This window comes from Heloderma suspectum, chromosome 5 (genome assembly GCF_057233095.1).
Source record: "Heloderma suspectum isolate Gila_16-S chromosome 5, 16-S_ref, whole genome shotgun sequence".
Lineage (NCBI taxonomy): Eukaryota > Metazoa > Chordata > Lepidosauria > Squamata > Helodermatidae > Heloderma > Heloderma suspectum.
The window spans coordinates 152,864,574-152,887,021 of record NC_139462.1 but is presented as its reverse complement, the minus strand read 5'-3'; the positions used below and the strand labels follow the sequence as shown (position 1 = coordinate 152,887,021).

Below are 22,448 nucleotides of genomic sequence, written 5' to 3'. Positions count from 1 at the left end.
TACACCAAAAACTTTTCAGTGTGAACGTGACAAAAATCTGTCTGCAAACAAAATTTAAAAAATACAGTTGTCAGGCACCTGGGATTGGCTGCATCGCCTTGTCAAGTGCTTGCTTGACATTAAAACCCAGAATTGGCCTAATACGGTCGAATTGCATAGCCCCCTTTAACAGTCTTGCAGCCCTCTTTTGGACCAGCGCAAGTTTCCAGACTGTTTTCTAAGGCAACCCCATGTACAGTGCATTGCAATAACTTAAATGGGAAGTTACTAGGCTGTGGGTAACTGCAGCGAGGCTATCTCCATCCAAGTAGGCTCACAACTGATATATCAGTCAAAACTGACCAAATGCCATAGTGGTCACTTGAGCATCTGTTGACAATGCTGGATTGTCAGTCACCCCCAAACTCTGAACCAGATTGTTTAATGCAGGGGTGGGGAAGCTGTGGCCCTCCAAATGTTTTGGTGTACAACTCGCATCAGCCGTAGCCAACATAGCCAATGGTAAGGGATGATTGGAGTTGTCAGCCAAAACATTTGGAGGGCCACAAGTCACCCATCCCTGCTTTAGTGGGAGCACAACCCATTCCCAAACTGGTTGAGCACCACTTGCCGGGGTGGATGAACCACCCACCAACAGTGCCTCCATCTTGCCTTCACTGGGTCTCAGTTTATTAGCCATTACCATGCCCAGGTACTGCTTCACTTGAATTTGGTGAAAAAGAGAGATAAAGCTGGGTGTTGTCAGCTCATTGTACACCTCAAATCAAATCTCGGTAGGAAGCTGCCTTATCCTGTGTCAGACCATTGGTCCATCTTGTTGACACTGACTGGCAACGGTTTACCAGGGCTTCAAGCAGGATTCCTTCCTAGCCCTATTTGAAGATGCTGTGAACTGAACCTTCTGCATGCAAAGCAGGTGCGCTGAGATATAACCTCTCTGAGATATAATCTCTCCCAGCAGCTTCAGGTAAATGTTAAACAGCTAGGGATCAGTCTATTTCTGGTCTGTGTCAGTTTTGCATGTATGCAGTTATAAGACTGATTTATCTACAAGATTTATATACCGCTCTACATTCAATGCACTATCCAAGCAGCGAACAATAAAAAGGGAAGAAATAGTAATCATCAGCATCATCAGAAGGTCCATAGTGGATTAGACCAAGAGTCCATCTAATTCAGCATTCTGTTCGCACAGTGGCCAACCAGCTGCCCACAGGAAAACAAGCAGGACATGAGTGCAACAGCACTCTCCTGTCCATGTTCCCCAGCAACTAGCACACAGAGACATACTGCCCCTGATACTGGAGGTAACATGCAGCCATCAGGACTAGTAGCCATTGATAGCCTTCTCCATGCATTTGTCTAACCCCCTTTTAAAGCCATCCAAACTGGTGGCCATCACTACATCTTGTGGTAGTGAATTCCAGATGGTGATGGAATTCACTACATACGATGATGATGATTATCATCATCATCATCATTGAAATACAGAATGAAAACCATTAAAACCAGATTGTGCCAACAAAACTGTGGCTTGTTAATCAGGGAAGGCTTGTTTAAATAAAAATGACATCAGCAGGCAGGAAGTTCCATAGAGAGGGAGCCCATACACTAAATGCTCTACTCCAAGTGGACTTCAAATGGACTGCAGGTCCATGCAGAACCACCAGGAGTGCTTTATGATGACCTCAGTGACCAGGCAGGCTGGTAAGGGAGAAGGCGCTCTCTCAAATATCCTGGTCCCAAGTTGTTTAGGGCTTCAAACATCAATAACAACTGATGTTATTCAGTTGCTCAGGCAGGCATTTGGGATGGGTATTTTAGAAAATGTTTTTATTGTAGAATTTTATTGTTTTAAACTGTTTTTATTGTATGTTGTACATCGCCCAGAGTGGCTGGGTGACCAGCCAGATGGGCGATTAATAAATTTAATAATAATAATAAAATAAATAACAAAACCTTGCACTTGGCCCAGTAGCAAAAAGGCAGCCAGTGCAGTTCCCTCAGTAGAAGTGTTGCATGCTGAAAAGGGGCAGCTCCTGACAACAGTTGAGCTGCTGCATTCTGCACTATCTGTAGCTTCTGGACCAACCTTAAGGGCAGCCCCACATAGAACGCATTACAGTAATCCAGTCTTGAGGCTACTAGAACCCGTACCACTATGGTCAAGCTATCCCTTTCCAAGAGAGGCCATAACTAGCATACACGTTGAATGGTAGAATGCATTTTGAGCTGCCATGGCTACTTGGCCCTCCAGTAACAAAGATAGATCCAGGAATACCCACAGACTATGAACCTAATCTTTCAAAGGGGGTGCAGCTCCATCCAGAATAGGCAATATGCCTATCTTCTGGATTTGGGAACCAGTCACACATTGGGTCTTCATCTTGCCAAGATTCAGCCTCAGTTTACTGACCCTCATCCAGCCCATCACTAAGTCTAGGCACTGATCCAGGACTTGCACAGCCTTACCTAATTCAGATATCACAGGGAGATAGAGCTGTGTGTCGTCAGCATACTGATGGCACTTTGCTGCAAATCCCATAATGACCTCTCCCAGAAGCTTCATATAGATGTTAAACATTGTTGGGGACAAGACGGTACCTGTGGAACCTCATAGCTCAATTGCCAAAGGGCCAAGAAATAGTCACCCAATGTAATTTACTGACATCAACCCTGCAGGTCAGGCTGGAACCACTGTAACACAGTACCTCCCATGCCTAGCCCACAGAGCTGATCTGGGGGATACCATGGTTGGTGGTATCAAAAGCTGATGAGAGATTGAGTGGGATTAGCAGGGTTGCATTTCCCCTGCCCCTCTCTTGATAAACATCATCCATGAGGGTGACCAAGGCTGATTCAGTCCCATTACTAGGCCAAAACCCAAACTGAAAAGGGCCTAGATAATCAGTATCCTGCAAGGCTGCTTGCAGTGGCCCCTCCATGACCATCTCTGAAGTACCTTCCCCAAGAAAGGGATATTTGCAACTTGGTGATAGTTGTCAAATACCATTGGGTCCAGAGTGGGCTTCTTCAGGAGTAGTCACACTACGGCCTTCTTTAGGGCAGCAGGAACCATCCCTTCTGTATAGATATATTTACCATTCCTTGGACCCATCCAGTCACCACCACCACCACCCCAATTAGCTCTTATTAGTCAGGAATAGGGGTGTACAGATTCCCCACCGTCTGTTCCGGTGGGGAATCCGTGGGGGGAGGAGGCGATCCATTCCTCCCCCCGGAATCCTCCAGAGCGGTTCCGCTCCACTCAGATTCTGGGGGGGGGGACTGGCTTGGGGGCGCTTACCTTCCCTCCTGCCAGCCAGAGCTGTTCGCCTCCTCCCTGTCCTTGCCAATTGCCTTTAAAAAAAAGTCTTTAAAAAAAAGCGATCGGGAGGATGTTCCCATAGATTTATACACAAATAGGTTCATGAATCTTGCGTATAAGTCTATGTGTCCATAGGCTTATATGCAAGATTCACCGCTCTATTTGCATATAAGTCTATGGGAACATCCTGCTGATAGCATGTGCCCATAGACTTATACGCAAAATAGAGCGGTGAATCTTGCGTATAAGCCTATGGACACATAGACTTATATGCAAGATTCATGACTCTATTTGTGTATAAGTCTATGGGCACATCCTCTCGATCACCATTTTTTAAAACAAAACAAAACATTTTTTTAAAAGGCAATCGGCAGGGACAGGGAGGAGGTGAATGGCTCTGGCTGGAAGAAGCAGCCGAGTGCCGTTCCGCCTCCAGTCCTCCTGGAGCAGAGGTAAGTGGTCCCGATTCGCTGCGGATTCCTGAGGCCAAATTCTTTGGAATTCGCAGCAGATTTCTCTGACATCCCTAGTCAGGAAGGGCAAGGATTGAGAGGGTACATGGTCAGTCACATTGCTGCAAGCACCTTGCCCATGTACTTAGGCCACGACAACTGAAACTAAAACTACAAAACCAATTTCGGGGGGAAACTTTTCCTCGCACATGCATTTTTGAACACAACTCTCGCTAGCATACACATTTTTGTATGCAATATTTGAGCTGGAAACTCTATCATAAAATTTGGAGAGCTGTGTTCCAATCCACATATTAGTCCAGGAAATGCAAATTGGGCCAGTTTGCTTTAAAATGCAGACCAAACAAAGTTCTCCTCCATCTGTATAAACAGCATCAGGGAAAGAGTAGAACACTATGGGACTCCGATGCATAACTACCAAGAGTTCAAGCAATGGCCCTGTAGCACCACCGAAATGGAAGCCGAACCACTGTCAAGAGGGGCCTCCAACACCCAGCTCCAACACCCAAGTCCAGAAGGATACCATGGTCAATGGCATTGAAGGCTGATGAGAGGTCCAAAAGAATCAATAGGATTGCACCCCCACCTTTCTCTTTGCAAACGTCATCCCACAGGGCAACCAAGACCATTTCTGTCGTAAAACCAGGCCCGAAATTTGATTGAAAGAGATAGAGAAAAACAATGTCATCCAAGAGTGCTTGGAACTGACCAGCCACCACTCTCTTGAGCACCTGGCACAGGAAAGGGATGTTAACCCAGCCTAATTGTTGATGTCCTCCAGGTCCAGCCTATGTTTGTTCAGGAATGGTCAAATCCATACTTTTTAAAAAAGAGGATGGGACCACTCCCTTTCTCAAAGAGGCATTTACAACCTCCTGGACCCAGCCAGACATTCCCTCCCTGCTAGATTTGATAAACTATGAAGGAGAAAGGTCAAGCATACAAGTGGTTGCCGAGACTCAACAAGCACCTAGACTCCATCCTCGGTTTTCAACAACTGAAAAATCACCCAGTAAAGCTGGACCACATGTCACTCTGGGCACCTTGATGTTGCCATAACCATGGAGTCCAAGTCCTGACAGGTTCAAGTGACGGTGCAGTGTCTTGTAAACACGTCGTCACTCGTCACAGACTGTTGAAGCTTCCACGAAATCTTTTCCTGGCTCAGATAGCAAAAGGCCCTGAACCACTTGAAAAGGTCTGCTGGATGGCACCGAGAGAATGCATATAACATGCTTTTTATCCTAAAGGTCCTCCAAGGTTTAATCCCAACATCTCTAGCTAAAAGGAACTCAGACAGCACTCTAGGAAAGACTCCTGATCAAGGCCCCAGAAAGCTCCAAGACTGCCTACCGAGTCCCCAATACACACAGTGACACTGCGGCAAACGATGCTTGAACCAGAACCAAGAACTTCAAAGGTACATCCAAATTCCTGGTGATTTTTATGATAAAATTCTACTGAGCAGTTTAATTGCTGTACAGTATAATTTAGGTGCTTTCTAAAGAATTTTTTTTTGTCATTATTTCAATGTACTAAAACCCACCCCCTCTAGTTCATGTAAAGTACACTGTAAGAAAACAAAGAATCATAGGCTTATCTGAATGTTTTATAGCTGTAGTTTTCCTTCCTGGGTGTTTTCACCTGGGCTTTCGCTGACACTAATAGATAGCAGAGAATAAATTCAGCTGGACTGTGGGATGCAATGGAGCTTCCAGCCAGCTTGAAATTGTTGCTTCGCTGCATTTATTCGGTTCTCAGTTTACAATCTGCCGATTTCCCTTCTGGCTATCAAACGAAAGTTGCTTCTAGAGCAATTCCTATATAGTGGATAGATTAGGAGGAGGACCTACAAGGCTAAGTGAAGTACAAGTGTATGAGGGAAAGAGATATGGGCAAGAGGATGCATTCCTCTTTGATCCTGAAAAGACAGCATGAATAATCTCATATTGAGACTGTGTAAAGCCTCATTCATACACATGAAATTGTATGCTATTTCACAGGCATTGCTAAAGTGGTTTGGAAGAAGATCTCTACAAATCAGATGCTGCATTACAAACCAGACACATCATCTGGAATGCAACATTATCCTTTAATGGTCATTATCCTTTAATGCTGGAACAATGATATGTATGTTTTTCTGATACCTATGTACAAGGCAGAATGCATACAAGGGCCCAGCATGTTATTAATTATGCCCCAGTAGCACCTGTATCTCTGCTTATTATTATGAGTGTCCAGAGCACATGGTTTGAAAATACATTGATTAAAATATATATTGTATATATTGGTGAATCTTTTAAAATTTCATTACCCTGACTCACAAAAACGTGAGTTGCCCCTAAATGCATATATGGCATCAGCAGCCCAAACCAATGTGAGGAATTGTAATTGTTGGCTTTGACCTTTAAAACATTAAATATCTGGGACTAATGTCTTTGAAGGACCCGCTTCTTCTGTATGAAGTTGCCTGTTCACTTATATTTATTGGTTTGTTTATTTCTGGACCAAGACCACCTGCTAAGGCCCACTTTAGCTTGGTTGAAACCTTTGGGGTCTGCATTCCAGCAATGGGAGTGGGCAGGGCCAAGCATGGGCTGGGCCAAAGGCAAAGTAGGTAGAGTCATGGCTAACAAATTAAGGGAACAATCCTATGTCCCCCAGACAGCATCTGGGGGGACATAGGATTATTCCGTTTCTGGGCTCTGAGGTCAGAAGCAGAGCTCCAACTTGGGAGCCCTGAAACCACACCCCACGCCTCTGCCCGCTCGTAGCCAACACAGTTCTGGCTACATCTCAGTGGTCGGAAACGGAACACAGAGACGGGAGCATTCCCAGGGGTGGAGAGAAGAGGAGACTGGGGCATCAGCCATACAATGTTTCCTATGGCCACCCTAGCATCCTTCCCTCCCGCTCTGAAGCGCCACTGCTAGACGAGCAAAATTCGCTGTCTAGCAGAAATGCAGGGCAGCTGGAGCACAGAGGCAAATATCGTCTCCATACTCCAACCGCCCTGCATTGGGTACTCGGCAGCCTCCGAGTTCGAAGGCTGACTGCTATCTTCAGAGGATTGCGTCCTAAAATAATAAACTAAAACAACAATAATCCTAATACAAATATTAAAACAGCAGAACATTAACAACCAGAGGCAGATGTTAAACCACATAAAACCAGTACCATATACAGCATCTTCACTAAATGGAAGCTCCATATTCAGAGGCAATATACCTGCTTATGAAATGCAGTGGCATTTGCCATCATGCCCTGCCTTGAGAGGTTTCCAAGTATCGATACTGGAATCAAATTGAGTAATAGTTCACAGACTTCAAAAACATTCTAAGTACATCTGGCAGGCCACTTTGGAAAGCAGGATGATCGACTAGAAAATTCTTCGTCTGACCTAGCAATGCAATTCTTAACCATAGGTGTGGGTTAGGAGGAGTATTCTCCCATTATTGCCTGTTGCCAAATCTCATAAATGAACTCTAATCCAGTCTCCAATATAAAGTGTAAAGAGGTGCACTTTGGGGCAAAACAAAGCCTAACTTCACATGTATGCTGATGGGGTCTTTGCTGGCAGTGTCTGGCCAGGAAACCCAATGTGCAGTGAATGTGAAAAAGGCAAATTCTTTAGGGATCTTTAGGAAAGAAATCAAAAATAAAGCTGCTAGTATTATAATGCCTTTATACAATTCTATGGTGCGACCTCCCTTGGAATATGGTGTATAACTTTTTTATTTTACCAGGAATCTTAGCATTTTAGCATTCTAGTCTTTTAGCTCTGCTGTTTTAGATTTGTTACTGTATTTTAAATCTCTGCATTGCTGCCAGGTTTTATGCTGGTTGTACCTTTATACTGTAGTTCTAATGTTTTTGTATTTTATGTTATTTTTCTGCTGTACTTGTGGTTTTAATTTTTGTGAATTGCCCAGAGAGCTGTGGCTATTGGGTGGTATAGAAATGTAATAAATCAAGCAAGCAAGCTCTGGACTGCACCTCCAAAAGGACATTGTAGAGCTGGAAAAGTTGCCGAAAAGGTTACTACTTTGGGGGCTTATTAGTTTATTAAAAAGGAGAGAAAGGAGAGGGACATGATAGGGGTGTATAAAAATATGCGTGGTGTAGAGAAAGTGGATAGGGAGAATTGTTCTCCTCTCTCATAATACTAGAACTCAGGGTTGTCTGATGAAGCTGAACGATGGGAGATTCCACACAGACAAAATAAAGCAATTCTTCACACAACTCATAGTTAAACTATGGGATTTGCTGCCATGGGACATAGTGATGTCTACCAACTTGGATGACTTTAAAAGGGGATTAGATAGATTCCTGGAGGTAATCGCTGCTAGTCATGATGGTAATGTATTATCTCCCATATTAGAGGCAGTTTGTCTCTCAATACCAGCTGCTGGAAAACATGAGCAGGAGTGTGCAGTTGCACTCATGCTCTGCTTGTGGGCTTCCCATAGGCCCTTGGTTGGCCACTGTGGAAATAGAATTCTGGACTAGATAGGCTTTGGGCCTGATCTAGCATGGTTCTTCATATATTCTTATCATTAGTATGCATGTCAATCCACTTTTCTTCTAATCACATCAAAAACCCAGCACATAAAGATGCAGTTGCCAAAATATAAATCCCAGTCCTCTGTTTTTGAAAATGCCAGCATTTTTATACAAGGTGTTTCCATCCAAGGTAGAACTAGAATAAACTGTTTTGCTTCTGTTAAGTAAAATGCGGGTCACTGGACAAGCCAAGGTAACAACGGCACATTCTTTCTCCTCCCCCCCTCACCTGTGCATTTGTGCCTATGGGAAGGGGAGCATGAAGGAACAGTTTCTTTATAAGAAGATGACCTTATGATGTGTTCAAATGAGGAGGGGTACCCAGTACCTCCCCCTCACTGAAGGACATGGAAGAAGAGCAATGCTGCTACTGCCAGCACCCAGAAGCAAGAACCAAAACAGCAGCAACACTGAAGGATCTCAGTGGAGGAGCTTTCCCCTTCACCTTCTCATCACCCTGTCCAGCCCCTCCCAGCACCAGATGGAGGAACTGCTGGAGAGAAGCATAGTATGGGCAGAGAAGGTATGGCTTCAGGAGAGTCCCACAGTCTGGACACAGCAGCCTGGCAGTTCATATTAGGACCCCAATTTGGAAGTTCCCCACCCTTGACTTACATCATCAGAAGTCTTGATCCAGGTTCTCTCACCGAGACAAATGGAGTCAGGGCCTTCTCTGTGATGGCAATTTGTCTTTAAAACACCCTCCCCAGGAATGTTTGCTTGACACCCACTTTGTTATCATTTGGGCACCAGACGTAAACTATTTTGTTCTGAGCATTTGGTTAGTGACATAGTCGTCTGCAGTCGTTGTTTTTCTTGATGCTAATTCTGTTTGGTGTCCTCAGTTTTGTATCATTAATGTTACTGTTGTTGAGTTCACTTTTTTTAAATTGGTAAATGATTTATCTTAGGTGCAAATCAGGGAAAGGTGAGCAAACATAATTACTTTTTTTTTAAAGGTATAGTCAATAAAGTATTAAGATATAATGGCTCAATTCACTGGGACCATGCTCTAGATCTAATACAGATCTAGAACCAATAAGTGATTTTGGCTTTTTTGTATTTTCCCGTCTTTGTACTTTTGTATTGTGTCCACAAATACTGAATCAGTCAAGGAGCTGATTCACACATGCATGTATATTTCCTCATTACTCTAGTCTTGATGGTTCATAGCTGAATGTGTCAGCTGAATCTACTGACAAACATTGGATTCGGAGTAATAGGAAGCTATATGAAGGTTTTGCATGAGGCTTTTGATCTTTGATGACTCAGTAACAGATGGAAGTCTCCCCTTGATACTGCAGTCATCAAGTAACGAACTTGAATGTGTGAACTGGCCTGATGACTTTTGATAAACAGATTGAGAAAAATGTTTTAGATGGTTTCCAGCAGATTCTTTTTATTATCTCAGACATTATTTTCATATAAAGGAGGACATAGGAATTGTTCCAAGGCCAAATGGTGTCATATTAATAACAGAAACAATGCTGTAGTCTTGATGTGGGCACAAGTCCTGCAAAGTCAGTTTTCTGAGAATGACTTCAAACAACTATACATGAATGCAGTTGTTAACACCTGATAAGTTTACTGCTAACAGCTTTCTTTCTCATCAAGGAAGGAGTTCTGTAATCATGTGTTTATCTCATGTGATGATCATCAGTTCGAAACTGGTATTTGAGACTTCCATCATGTTTTAACTATCAAAGAGAGAGAGAGTTTTTAAAACATATGTATAAGACACCCGTGGATGGGGGAAAACACCTGTGCACAAACAGCTCATCATGTGACATTATGTGAATTGGCCTCCTTGTGAATAAACTGGTATTGTGATTAGTCAATCCAAATGGCTGTTTGTGTCTCTTTCACAAAACCAAGCTCACCTGGCCACTGCAATTATTGCTTGAAAAATCTATGACTGCATCCTTAGGGTGAAAGTGGCAGACTGTGCACATACCTGCGGATACCACCTGTGACATGAATAGTGAGGAATGACACCTGTCTCCAGTACTACTTCTGCCTTATTTAAGACGTTGAAAATCTTGTAGGAAGAGAATTTGGCTACATACAATGGCATGAGAGGACATGGGGGTATTAAAGCATATGACATGTGCGAGAGCTTCCTGCTGGGGTTCCATGCCGCCTTCCCCCCTTGCCATGTAATACTCAACATATGTGCGAGTATTGTCTGAAAAGGGCTGTGTTGAGTTCTTGGCAGAGGCAACATTCAAACCAGGAATTCTCTGATTTGTAATTTAGTCTCTTAGCCATCATACATCATCAGCATTCATTTTGACAGATATAGCCCAAATAAGTTAGGCATTTGTTGTAATTATCACAACTAGAGCTGTGCACACCTGACTTCTCAAAATTCTCCACTCTGTTTGTGGGCAGAGAGACTGGGAGGAGAATTTCACCGAATTTTGCCAGTGGGAGGAGAAAGTCTCCAACAATTTCTCACAGGTAGGGTTCATCACTGGCAAAGGTCATAGCAGAGCTTCTCTCTTTTTTTCCTAAAGGGTTTTAGTTTTTTGCACAGCCTGGGTGGCGGCGGCGGCGGCAGCAGCAGCGGGGGGGATAAGAAAAAGAAAAATCTCAGGATTTTTCTAAGAAAAATGTTGTCTGAGAAACTTTGGCTCAGCTCTAGTTGTCATTCTTCAGGGTTCAGCATTTTCCACAGGACTTTCCAAATGTTAAATTTCTGAAGGGTGATTGTGGATACTTGTCATCTCTAATACAGGTGCAGAGAGATGATTGTACAATGAAAGACAGGACACTCGTACACACTCCTCAGTCACCTCCTAAGTAAAGGAAGCACAAGAACCGATGCAACTGATGAGAATTTCTCCAAAATTTCTTCTACTTTAATTTTCTTTTCGAAAGCAATTTCTTTTCTGTCAAACTGAATGAGAATGGTCAAAAATAAGGTGGGAAAATTTTTCAGCACAGCACTAATCACAACCTATGTAAGCGATGTAAACAGGTTACATGTATTATTATTTCTTCTTTATGCTGTTTTTCCCAAATGAACCCTGACAACACTATCCCTCTGTCCTGTAGCAATACCTTACTATGATGTGAACCTTTGCTTTATTTATTCATTTGTTCTTTAAAGGCTGTATGCCCCCCAACTTATCTTGCACACTTACCCTGATTTTATTTTTAAAAAATAAATATTCAGTTGACTGAATGCCTTCCAAAACAGTTATACAGCCAACTGCTGGAGTCCATATCAATTTTAAGAGTTTACCCCCTCTGTTAAATGACAGGGAGAATATTAAATGCAAAATGTATTTTGACATAATTCATTTTATAAGGCTATCCACAAATCTGCATGCTTTTGTTATTAGCCTATTCCAAATCAATGTAAAAATTTCAATACAACACTTGTAAGTATTCCCAAACCAATGTGCATCTGACTTTCTTTTGTGTGTTTTTTTAAAATTACAAATTAATCAGATTCCCAGGTTTCTGCCTAATCATTCTCTGCATTTATTGCTTAATCCCCTCATAAAATATTATTGAGATTGACGCATCACTATAGAGATAGAAGTCAATTGACTAATATGTAGCAGTCTATTTTATTTGCACCATAATGTGGTGAGGTATTTCTTTCACATTTCCATTATTTATAAGTCTATCCCCTTGGAGAATATATAGAAGAATTTGTTTTAAATGAGCAGATAATACCTTCTTTAAAATTTATAAGTATGACAGAATCAGATCCTTCCTTTTTTTCCCTTCACAGACCATGGTGTGGCAATAAAGAAGTTCTGAATTGCCTTGCACTTGTTATTCATAGGACAAACATTGGGGAGAAAAGGATCTTGTTAAGGTTGAGTTAGAATTCCATTTCTACACCCATCAGTAAAACCGCAGAGAACAAAGTCTACACCAAATCATCAGGTTGAAACCCTAAAAATTGTTGCTGGGATATGTCGTTCTTTAGGCAACTGTGCCTCTTAGGCATTTGCTTTCATTTATCCTTGTGCAGAAACAACAAACACACACAATCCTGCTGCAACTTTTTTGTTACTAGTATTCATTCACCTGCAGAAATTATGTTCTCAATCTACCTCATGAGGCATATAAAGGTGGAAGCAGTTTTACATGCAGGTATCCCTAAGTCAGGGGTGTGAAACCTCTTTCAGCCCAAGGGACAAATTCAATTTCAGAGAAGTATTGCTCCAGCAAAGGAGATCATTACCTTGTCGTGGTGCTGGAGTTTGAGCACCTCAATGACGTCATCAGCTAAACAGTGAAGGGGCACCCAAGACGGGAAGGTCATGGCAGAGAGGTCAGACTAAATACGATCCCTGGGGAAGGAAACAGCAACCCACCCCAGTATTCTTGCCATGAAAACTAAATGGATCAGTACAACCAGAGATATGTCAGTATACCATCGGAAGATGGGACTCCCAGGTCGGAAGATGGTCAAAATGCTACTGGGGAGGAACAGAGGATAAGTTCAACTAGCCCCAGATGTGGTGACGCAGCTAGCTCAAAGCCGAAAGGACAGCTAGCAGCCAATGGTGCTGGTGGTGAACGACGAATCGGATGTTCTAAAGATCAGCACACCATAGGAACCCGGAATGTAAGATCTATGAGCCAGGGCAAATTGGATGTGGTTATTGGGGAGATGTCAAGATTAAATATAGACATTTTGGGTGTCAGTGAACTGAAATGGACTGCAATGGGCCACTCCACATCAAATGACCACCAGATCTACTACTGTGGACAAGAGGACCACAGAAGAAATGGAGTAGCCTTCATAATTAATAATAAAGTGGCTAAAGCAGTGCTTGGATACAATCCAAAAAATGACAGAATGATCTCAGTTCAAATTCAGGGTAAGCCATTTAACATCACAGTGATCCAAATATACGCCCCAACCACAGATGCTGAAGAAGCAGAAGTAGATCAGTTCTATGAGGATCTGCAGCACCTACTGGATAGTACGCCAAACAAAGATGTTATTTTCATTACAGGAGACTGGAATGCTCAGGTGGGTAGTCAAACGACACCTGGAATTACAGGCAAGCATGGTCTGGGAGAACAAAATGAAGCAGGACATAGGCTGATAGAATTTTGCCAAGACAACTCACTGTGCATAAGAAACACTCTCTTCCAACAACCGAAGAGACGACTTTACACATGGACTTCACCAGACGGTCGACACCGAAATCAGATTGACTACATCCTTTGTAGCCAAAGGTGGCGGACATCTATGCAGTCGGTAAAAACAAGACCTGGAGCTGACTGTAGTTCAGATCACGAACTTCTTATTGCACAATTTAGAATCAGACTAAAGAGAATAGGGAAGACCCACAGAGCAGTTAGATATGAGCTCACTAATATTCCTCATGAATATGCAGTGGAGGTGAAGAATAGATTTAAGGGACTAGATTTAGTAGATAGGGTCTCAGAATAACTATGGACAGAAGTTCGCAACATTGTTCAGGAGGTGGCAACAAAAAACGTCCAAAGAAAAAGAAAACCAAGAAGGCAAGATAGCTGTCTGCTGAGACACTGGAAGCAGCCCAAGAAAGAAGGAAAGCAAAAGGCAACAGTGATAGGGGGAGATATGCCCAATTAAATGCAAAATTCCAGAGGTTAGCCAGAAGAGATAAGGAATTATTTTCAAACAAGCAATGCACGGAAGTGGAAGAAGATAATAGAATAGGCAGGACAAGAGACCTCTTCCAGAAAATTAGAAACATCGGAGGTAAATTCCAGGCAAAAATGGGTATGATCAAAAACAAAGATGGCAAGGACCTAACAGAAGCAGAAGAGAGCAAGAAAAGGTGGCAAGAATATACGGAAGATCTGTATAGTAAGGATAATAATATCAGGGATAGATTTGATGGTGTGGTCAGTGAGCTAGAGCCAGACATCCTGAAGAGTGAGGTTGAATGGTCCTTAAGAAGCATTGCTAATAACAAGGCAGCAGGAGATGACGGTATCCCAGCTGAACTGTTTAAAATCTTGCAAAATGATGCTGTCAAGGTGATGCATGCCATATGCCAGCAAATTTGGAAAACACAAGAATGGCCAACAGATAGGAAAAAATCCCCATACCAAAAAAGGGAAGCACCAAAGAATGTTCAAACTATCGAACAGTGGCACTTATTTCACATGCCAGTAAGGTAATGCTCAAGATCTTGCAAGGTAGACTCCAGCAATTCATGGAACAAGAATTGCCAGATGTACAGACTGGGTTTAAAAAAGGCAGAGGAACTAGAGACCAAATTGCCAATATCCACTGGATAATGGAGGAAGCCAGGGAGTTTCAGAAAAACATCTATTTCTGTTTTATTGACTATTCTAAAGCCTTTGACTGTGTGGATCATAACAAATTGTGGCAAGTTCTTGGTGGTATGGGGATACCAAATCATCTTGTCTGCCTCCTGAGGAATCTGTATAACGACCAAGTAGCAACGGTAAGAACAGACCACAGAACAACAGACTGGTTTAAGATTGGGAGAGGAGTACGGCAGGGTGTATACTCTCACCCTACCTATTCAACCTGTATGCAGAACACATCATGCGACGTGCTGGGCTTGATGAAGCCAAGGCTGGAGTTAAAATCTCTGGAAGAAACATTAACAATCTCAGATATGCAGATGATACCACTTTGATGGCTGAAAGCGAGGAGGAGCTGAGGAACCTTCTGATGAAGGTGAAAGAAGAAAGTGCAAAAGCTGGGTTGCAGTTAAACTTCAAAAAAACCAAGATTATGGCAACCAGCTTGATTGATAACTGGCAAATAGAGGGAGAAAACATGGAGGCAGTGACAGACTTTGTCTTTCTAGGTGCAAAGATTACTGCAGACGCTGACTGCAGCCAGGAAATCAGAAGATGTTTACTTCTTGGGAGGACAGCAATGACAAATCTTGATAAAATAGTGAAGAGCAGAGACATCACACTGACAACAAAGGTCCGCATAGTTAAAGCAATGGTATTCCCCGTAGTAACCTATGGCTGCGAGAGCTGGACCATAAGGAAGGCTGAGCGAAGGAAGATAGATGCTTTTGAACTGTGGTGCTGGAGGAAAATTCTGAGAGTGCCTTGGACTGCAAGAAGATCAAACCAGTCCATACTCCAGGAAATAAAGCCAGACTGCTCACTTGAGGGAATGATCTTAAAGGCAAAACTGAAGTACTTTGGCCACATCATGAGAAGACAGGATACCCTGGAGAAGATGCTGATGCTAGGGAAAGTGGAAGGCAAAAGGAAGAGGGGCCGACCAAGGGCAAGATGGATGGATGATATTCTGGAGGTGACGGACTCGACCTTGGGGGAGCTGGGGGTAGCGATGGCCGACAGGAAGCTCTGGCGTGGGCTGGTCCATGAAGTCACGAAGAGTTGGAAGCGACTGACCGAATAAACAACAACAACAACATTCCAGTAGTGGGCAGGGCCAAAAGCAAAGGGAGCAGAGCCAAAGGTAAAAATATAAAAAATACCAGTGTATTGTTGCTTTAAGCTTTTACTGCCAGTAACTAAGCCTTAGGACATGCACTTCAATGTTTTAGAATGGGGGAAAATTGCACAAAAGCCAGGAAACTATCAAATTATCGGTAGCAGGGGAAAGGGGGTGGAGGCATCTGGGGAACCCTGGGAGGGCCAAATTGGGACCCCAGACCCAAGGTTCCCCACTCCTGCCCTAAGTGGATATTTTATTTATTCATGTATTACATTTCTATACCTCCCAATAGCCGAAGCTCTCTGGGTGCTTCACAACCATTAAAACTGCAAAATACTTCCTAACATAGAATATAAAATGTAAAAGTTTAAAACTAGAGTATAAACGTCCAAGCCGAAATAAATCCTAGCAGCAATGCAGATACCAAACTGCACACACAAATGGGTGCACTGTACACTGTTCCTCCCCCTGCAAGGTAGCTGCTGGGTCTTGCATAGGCCTGGTCAGAAAATTCATGATAGCACTGATCAGCTTTAGAACACACCCAAAGCTGATTGTTGCAGTCGCAATCTTCTGCCCCAGTACTGCTGGTTTAGAGCTGCTATCTTGCTCCTATATGCCTTGGTTCAGGAACTTGGTTGTAGTATGCAACCATTGGTCCTGTGATGGTTGCATGTAGATATACTACAGGGAGACTGGAACATCATGGGAGCAGCGGGGGGTGGGGATGGGGAATCATTTGTCTCTAACATCAGGAATAAGGAGAAGCATCTGCAGTTGTTCCCATGATGAGTTTACAAGCAGCACATGGAAGGGTGGTGGTGGTGAATCTTTCTTCCTCCTACCACAGACCTAATGTAAATCACACACCCACTGAAGTTGCTATGGTCTCAAAGAGGGAAGTTTTTATTTGCACCAATGGGAGCTTACCTTCTGGGGTTAACTGCAGTTTTGGAGGAGGCGGGTTCATTGGGAATACAGCAGGATAAAGTATTAATATCCCTCCCCATGTGCCATGTTCCTGATCCTGATTTCCCTGTGGCTATTAAACAATCATGCTTTTAATGCTGGAATAAGCAGCAGCTGTTAGTTAAAATCACTGCATTAAAAGAAGATAACTGGTTGAAAAGCCACTAAATAGTTAATGCATATAGGAATAGGGAGTCAAGATGTGTTTCTCTCTCCCTGTGTAGCTACTCTGTACTGGTTTTGGTTTCACTTTTGCCTACTTACTTTGCATGCTTTAGCTTTAACAAGAAGATGTCTGATAAAGTTAAGTAAAGGCTTTGTTTAAAACTTTCAGACAGCTCTGTCTTAAGTGTGGTCAGACAAAAGTTACTGTGCACCATTTAACACATATAAACTGGCTCTACATTCAGTGGGTAGGGAACATATTTAGCTCCCACCACATCTTCTTTTAAAATGATTTCATTGTTTTAATTATGGAATTTTATTCTTTTATCTTGCTGTTCACCGCTCTGAAACCTTTGATATGGAGCGGTATATAAATATTGTAAGATAGATAGATAGAGGATGAGTGTGTGTGTGTGTGTGTGTGTGTGTGAGTGAACTGCTGCACATGGTGGTAATACTGTTGTGAAGCCAAAACCTGCCCTTTACTCCCGAGAGTTGGTGGCCTGATCATCACCTACGAGAATCCCACAGGGAGTTGCCACACAGGCACAGCCCACCTCTCAAGATGATGGCCACTTTGTCAGTAATTTATTAAGCACCATTTTACAGTGATAAAACAGAGCCCCTGCTCACAGGCTTGTGATCTAAGAAAGTGTTTTAATTAATTTCCCAGAATTGCTAGTTATTTTCTATTAATTTTCTGTTTCTAACACTGTTTAAAAACATGGTGGAACAATGATGAAAAATGTCCCCTTCTATGGCTCTTTTCAAGGTTTGCTTTCTGAAGGTTCCATGGAGACAATGAGAAAGGTCCCACCCCCCTCCAGGGCCAGGTAGCACCGGACATTTTACTTCCTGTTGAGAGAGTGCATGTCCTCACCCAGGGTGATTCCAGCTGAGGCTTTTATTGTGCAGTCGCCCTGCCTCATTCACAGAATTTTACAGGGGCTCCAGTAAAGGTCTTCCATTTGCAGCCCTCTTGTGTTTTCCCACCACTTCTTCTGTATTTTTCCATTAAAGAATGAAAGAGAGGATAGGTACACGATGCCTTTGATTGGTAGTGGTAGGGGCCAACTCTCTGGAAGTAACTGCAGGCAGCTGGACAATCTGCTGCTCCCCTCCTATGGTGCAGGGGATGGGATGTGCTTCTCCCTCACTATGTGAATTGGAGCTCCATCTGGTGCCACCTCCCTCATCCTGGTGCCCTCCAGATGTATTTGACTTCAACTCCCATCAACTTTAGCCAACATGACTAATGGTCAGAAGTGTAGTCCAAAACATCTGGAGGTCACCAGGTTGGGGAAGGTTGATCTGGTGAGTGTAGCAACTGGGGAAGAGTCTATTTCTGAACAGGGCTTTGGGTCTTAGAACCATTCTATACTTTACACAGCATGAAGCGGGCAGCTTGAGGTGGTAGAATTCTGGACTGTACTATTTTATGCTGCAGGTGGAGTATCTTATTTGAAATGCTTCCTCAGATAAATAGTAGATTGCACATAGTAAACTATCACAACGGAAAGAAAGGTTTAACCTAACCCTCTTCCTGATGTGCAACATCCATGAGATCGTATGTGGAGAATCATACAAAAATATGAACATCCAGCTCTAGTCTGAAGTGGTACAGTCTAGAATTCTACCATCTCATTCTGCTGAATGTGTAGTGGCTCTTCCTAGGCCCAACTCCCCCTCTGTGTCTGTGGAAAGCCCAATTGGCTTGGATCCACTAGATTACACAGGGATTTGTACTGCAAATATTACATATTTTACTGAGGGTTTTTTTTAATCCTTTACTGAGATATAAAGCAGAATTGACTTGACTTTGGCCCGGATGAATTTTGCTCTGTAAAATTAGGATAGCTGTCACTAGGGATGGCGGAGAATTCTGCCACGGATTTCAGTGAGGCCGAATGCACTGGCATTCGGCCCCCCGAAACCCGTGGCGGAACAGCCTCCCACCCCCCGCCCCCCTACGGAATCCTCCCTGGGATAAAGCTTACCTGGGACGGATGTTCTGGCAGCGGCGGTGGCTCTGGCGGCAGCTACGGCGGCGGCAGCAGCTGGTCTCTCGGCTGGCTGCTGCGGACTCAAATGGCGGCCACCAAGCCATTTGCGTAGCTGCCTTTGCCGTGATAGGCTACATAAATACGTAGCCTATCACAGCAAGCAAAAAAAAAAAGGCGTAAGCAAATGGCGGCGGCTACGGCGGCCACCATTTGCGTTCCCTTTTTTTCGCAGTTTTAGCCTATGTAAATATTTATGTAAGCTATTACGGCAAAAAAAAAGGGGAACACAAATAACGTAGTGGACGCTATTTGAGTTCCTTTTTTTTCCCGCCATAATAGCTTGCGTAAATATTTATGTAGGCTAAAACTGCGAAAAAAAGGGAACGCAAATGGTGGCCGCCGTAGCCGCCGCCATTTGCGTATGCGTTCCCCCCCCCCCCCCGGAAGGCTGCCCAGCGGCCGGATGTCCAGCTGTGGGCGGCCCCGGCCGGCAGCTCCGCAGAATCTCCGCAGAGTGGAGCCGGCCAGATTAGGATTTCGGGGGGAGGTGTGGAGTGCCTCCCCACCCACAAATCACCCCGTCGAAAAGGTAAGTGACTTTCGTACATCCCTAGCTGTTGCTCACCTTAGCATTTAAAAAAAAAAGCCTCTTTCCTCCTTCCATGCAGGAAGCTCATGTGCTTTTATGTAAATGGATTTATAATGCAGCCCACATTAGCTGTGTTCATGATAGCTTCAGTTTCACTGCTGTCAGATATCCGTATCACTCTGAGATAGTAGGCTGCCCTGAATGAATGTTAGCATAATTTATGCAGCTGATAAGTGATTTGAGCGCTTGTGTTATTGATAAACCGCTTTAGCATATCATTTTCAGCTTGATGCTATGTGACATCACAGCAAAATGTAATGTGCTAGTCCCCAGGCTAGATATTAAGGTAGAGCTTTTTATTTGAATTCCAGGAGCCAGAGGAAACACAGCGCTGTCTGATACGAACACATCTGACCAGCACCAACCCAGTCAATCCCATCCAGCGTTCCCTGTCGGGCCCCAGGTCAGTTTCTTTCATTGAACATAAATAGAATTCAGTTTTCTGAAAGCAAATATTAACAATTAACTAAATTGATAAAACAGAATTGTTTGGCTTCATGGTTTACTTCAAAATGCGTGGAGACAATGTGTGCGTAGCAATTAACATTTTTTTAAAAGTGTGTGTGTGTGAAGAGAGAGAGAGAATGTATACATTTTGTGCATGTTTTTAAATAAAGTTATATCTGTATACTTTCCAAGCAAAATTTAAGATTTGGATTAGCGATTTTTCCCATTTAATGAAGTTACTGGAGCCTCAGACTTGTCTTTTATTTTAATACAGAGCTTAAGCTGATGTAAAACTACTCTGTAATTTTAATGCAAGTTTAGTTTATTGGTTTTGACAGTTGTGTATGTTGCACAGAGACTTGTTTCAATTTACATTTATCTTAGTTTGGAGCCAACCAGTATTTATGTACACCATAACACTCAGCAAAATGATGAAGGCTTTGTAAAATGATTGAGTTGCTAGGGAAGAGCTGGTGGATATTCTGGTCCACAGTCTCTGGGCATATTGACACGAGAAACTTAAATTTGTGTATGCCACACCATGGCTTCCTTCAAGGAATCTTGGGACTGAGAATCAAGGGTGCTGAGCATCTGTGCTTGCTTCAATGGCACTTATACTCAACTTGGAACAATACAGAGAATATTAGCATGACCCCTGCACAAAGGATTATCTGCATGGAAGGGGAAGGGATGGTATTTGGGAAGGGATGGTAGCTCAGTGATAGAGCACACATGCTTTGCATGCAAATGATCAGTCCCTAGCACTTCCAGTTAAAAAAAACTATCAGGTAGCAGGTGATGGGAAAGAGTTCCACCTGAGACCCTGGAGAGTCTCTACCAGTCAAAGTACACAGTACTCGGCTAGATGGACAAATAGTCTGACCTGATAAAGTCCACTTCCTAATCCTGGGAAGAAGGAATGGCTCTTAAGGGCACAGTCCTATGCACGTTTAGACAGAATAAAGTCCTACAGCTCCCAGCATTCCTCAGACAGCATGGCTGTCTGGGGAATGCTGGGAGTTTGCAGGACTTTTTTTCTGTCAAAACATGCATAGGATTGTGCCCTAAACCAGTTTAGGTCTGTAGTGTAGATATGTTCACCGGGTGGTTGCCAACTCAAAGAGTTGTTTGAAACAGTTTCTTAGGAAATAATTGGTGATCGGATTTAATGTCTGGCCGCCTTCTCAGGAGTAACCAATACCTGTATTCTAGTTAGCTCAGCTCAGCTGGATTGCCAGCTGTTGCCAGTCTTGGTTAGCAGGTTGTAAAGAAACTGGAAAGACTTCAGAGGAAATGAACAATGAAATGAATGAGTTTAGAAAGGATGCCACATGTTGCAAATTTAAATACAGAGCTATGTACAAACGGCCTCTCAAAATTCTCCACGTGATTTGTGGGCAGAGAAACCGGGGAGACAATTTCTCCTGGGAGAGGAGGAATTCTCCAACAATTTCTCACAGGTAGGGTTCACCGTTGGCAAGGGTTCTAGCACTTCTTTTTTCTCGAAGCGTTTTTTGTTCTGTGTTTTTGTACTGACTGCTACAGCAAGTGGCAACAGCCTCAACTGTGTTGGCAGCCTGGCCCTCATTTTGCATCCTCCACAATACCCCATACCTAGCATCATTCCAGGACTTAGCATCATTCCGGGGGGCAATGCAATCACCACAAAGAAATGATGATGAAGAAAATTTGGAGAAAATTCAGCAAAGTGGCCTTTTATTTCTAAGGGAGTAAGAGGGGAAAAAGCCAGGACTTTTCTGAGAAAAAGTCTTCCAAGAAATTATGGCTCAGCTCTAGTTGTCATTCTTCAGGATCCAGCAGCTTCCCCAGGGTCTTCCAAATCTGAGGAGTGATTTTGGATACATCTTGTCTCTAATGCAGATCCTGATAATACCACTCCTTCCTCACAAACCATGTAGTGGGGGCGAGGAGTTGCAGTCAGCTCCGAGGAAGGCGTGAAGCTAGTGCTGTGCCAAAATCTGACTCTAATTTCCTGAAAATTACTTCCCCATGAAAGAGGCTTCCAGTTTTCTGCCCCATTCTCAGGCCATTTTATAATTTATTTTGAATGTCTTTTGCTGCTGTTTTTGACCTTACCTAATCGCTGTGAGGTGGCCGAGGGTATTGTGCATGTGTTTTCTCTCTTTCTATTACACACTACTGCATTGCTCTGAAGTCTCCCAGGCTGCCTGCACTTCCTGATCTGAAAAAGCCCTATGGGACGAATTACACCATGACCATGATGTCTTCCTCTTGGCTTTAATTGAAGTGCAGGAAGCCGGGGAGGCTACAGAGATGATTTTACAAGGAAAGACAGGACACCCATGCGCTCCTCAGCCATCTCTAAGTAAGGTAAGCACAGGAACCCTGAACCAAACTCATGAGAATTTCTCTGAGATTTCTTCTCCTTTGAATTTCATTTTGAAAA

At 43.3% G+C, this 22,448-nt stretch overlaps 1 protein-coding gene and 1 non-coding gene across 2 annotated transcripts in view; both read left to right on the top strand.

The window, feature by feature from the left end:
* Window positions 1-22,448, top strand: part of POU6F2 (POU class 6 homeobox 2) — a 475,368-nt gene that overhangs the window by 201,711 nt on the left and 251,209 nt on the right. The window contains exon 3 of the mRNA XM_084860397.1: window positions 19,885-19,976. Within this exon, the coding sequence (XP_084716523.1) occupies window positions 19,885-19,976 (92 nt within the window). The remainder of the gene's footprint in view (window positions 1-19,884; window positions 19,977-22,448) is intronic.
* LOC146344655 (U6 spliceosomal RNA) lies at window positions 20,614-20,721 on the top strand. Its single transcript, XR_014792759.1, has one exon. It is a non-coding gene; the product is annotated as a U6 spliceosomal RNA (small nuclear RNA).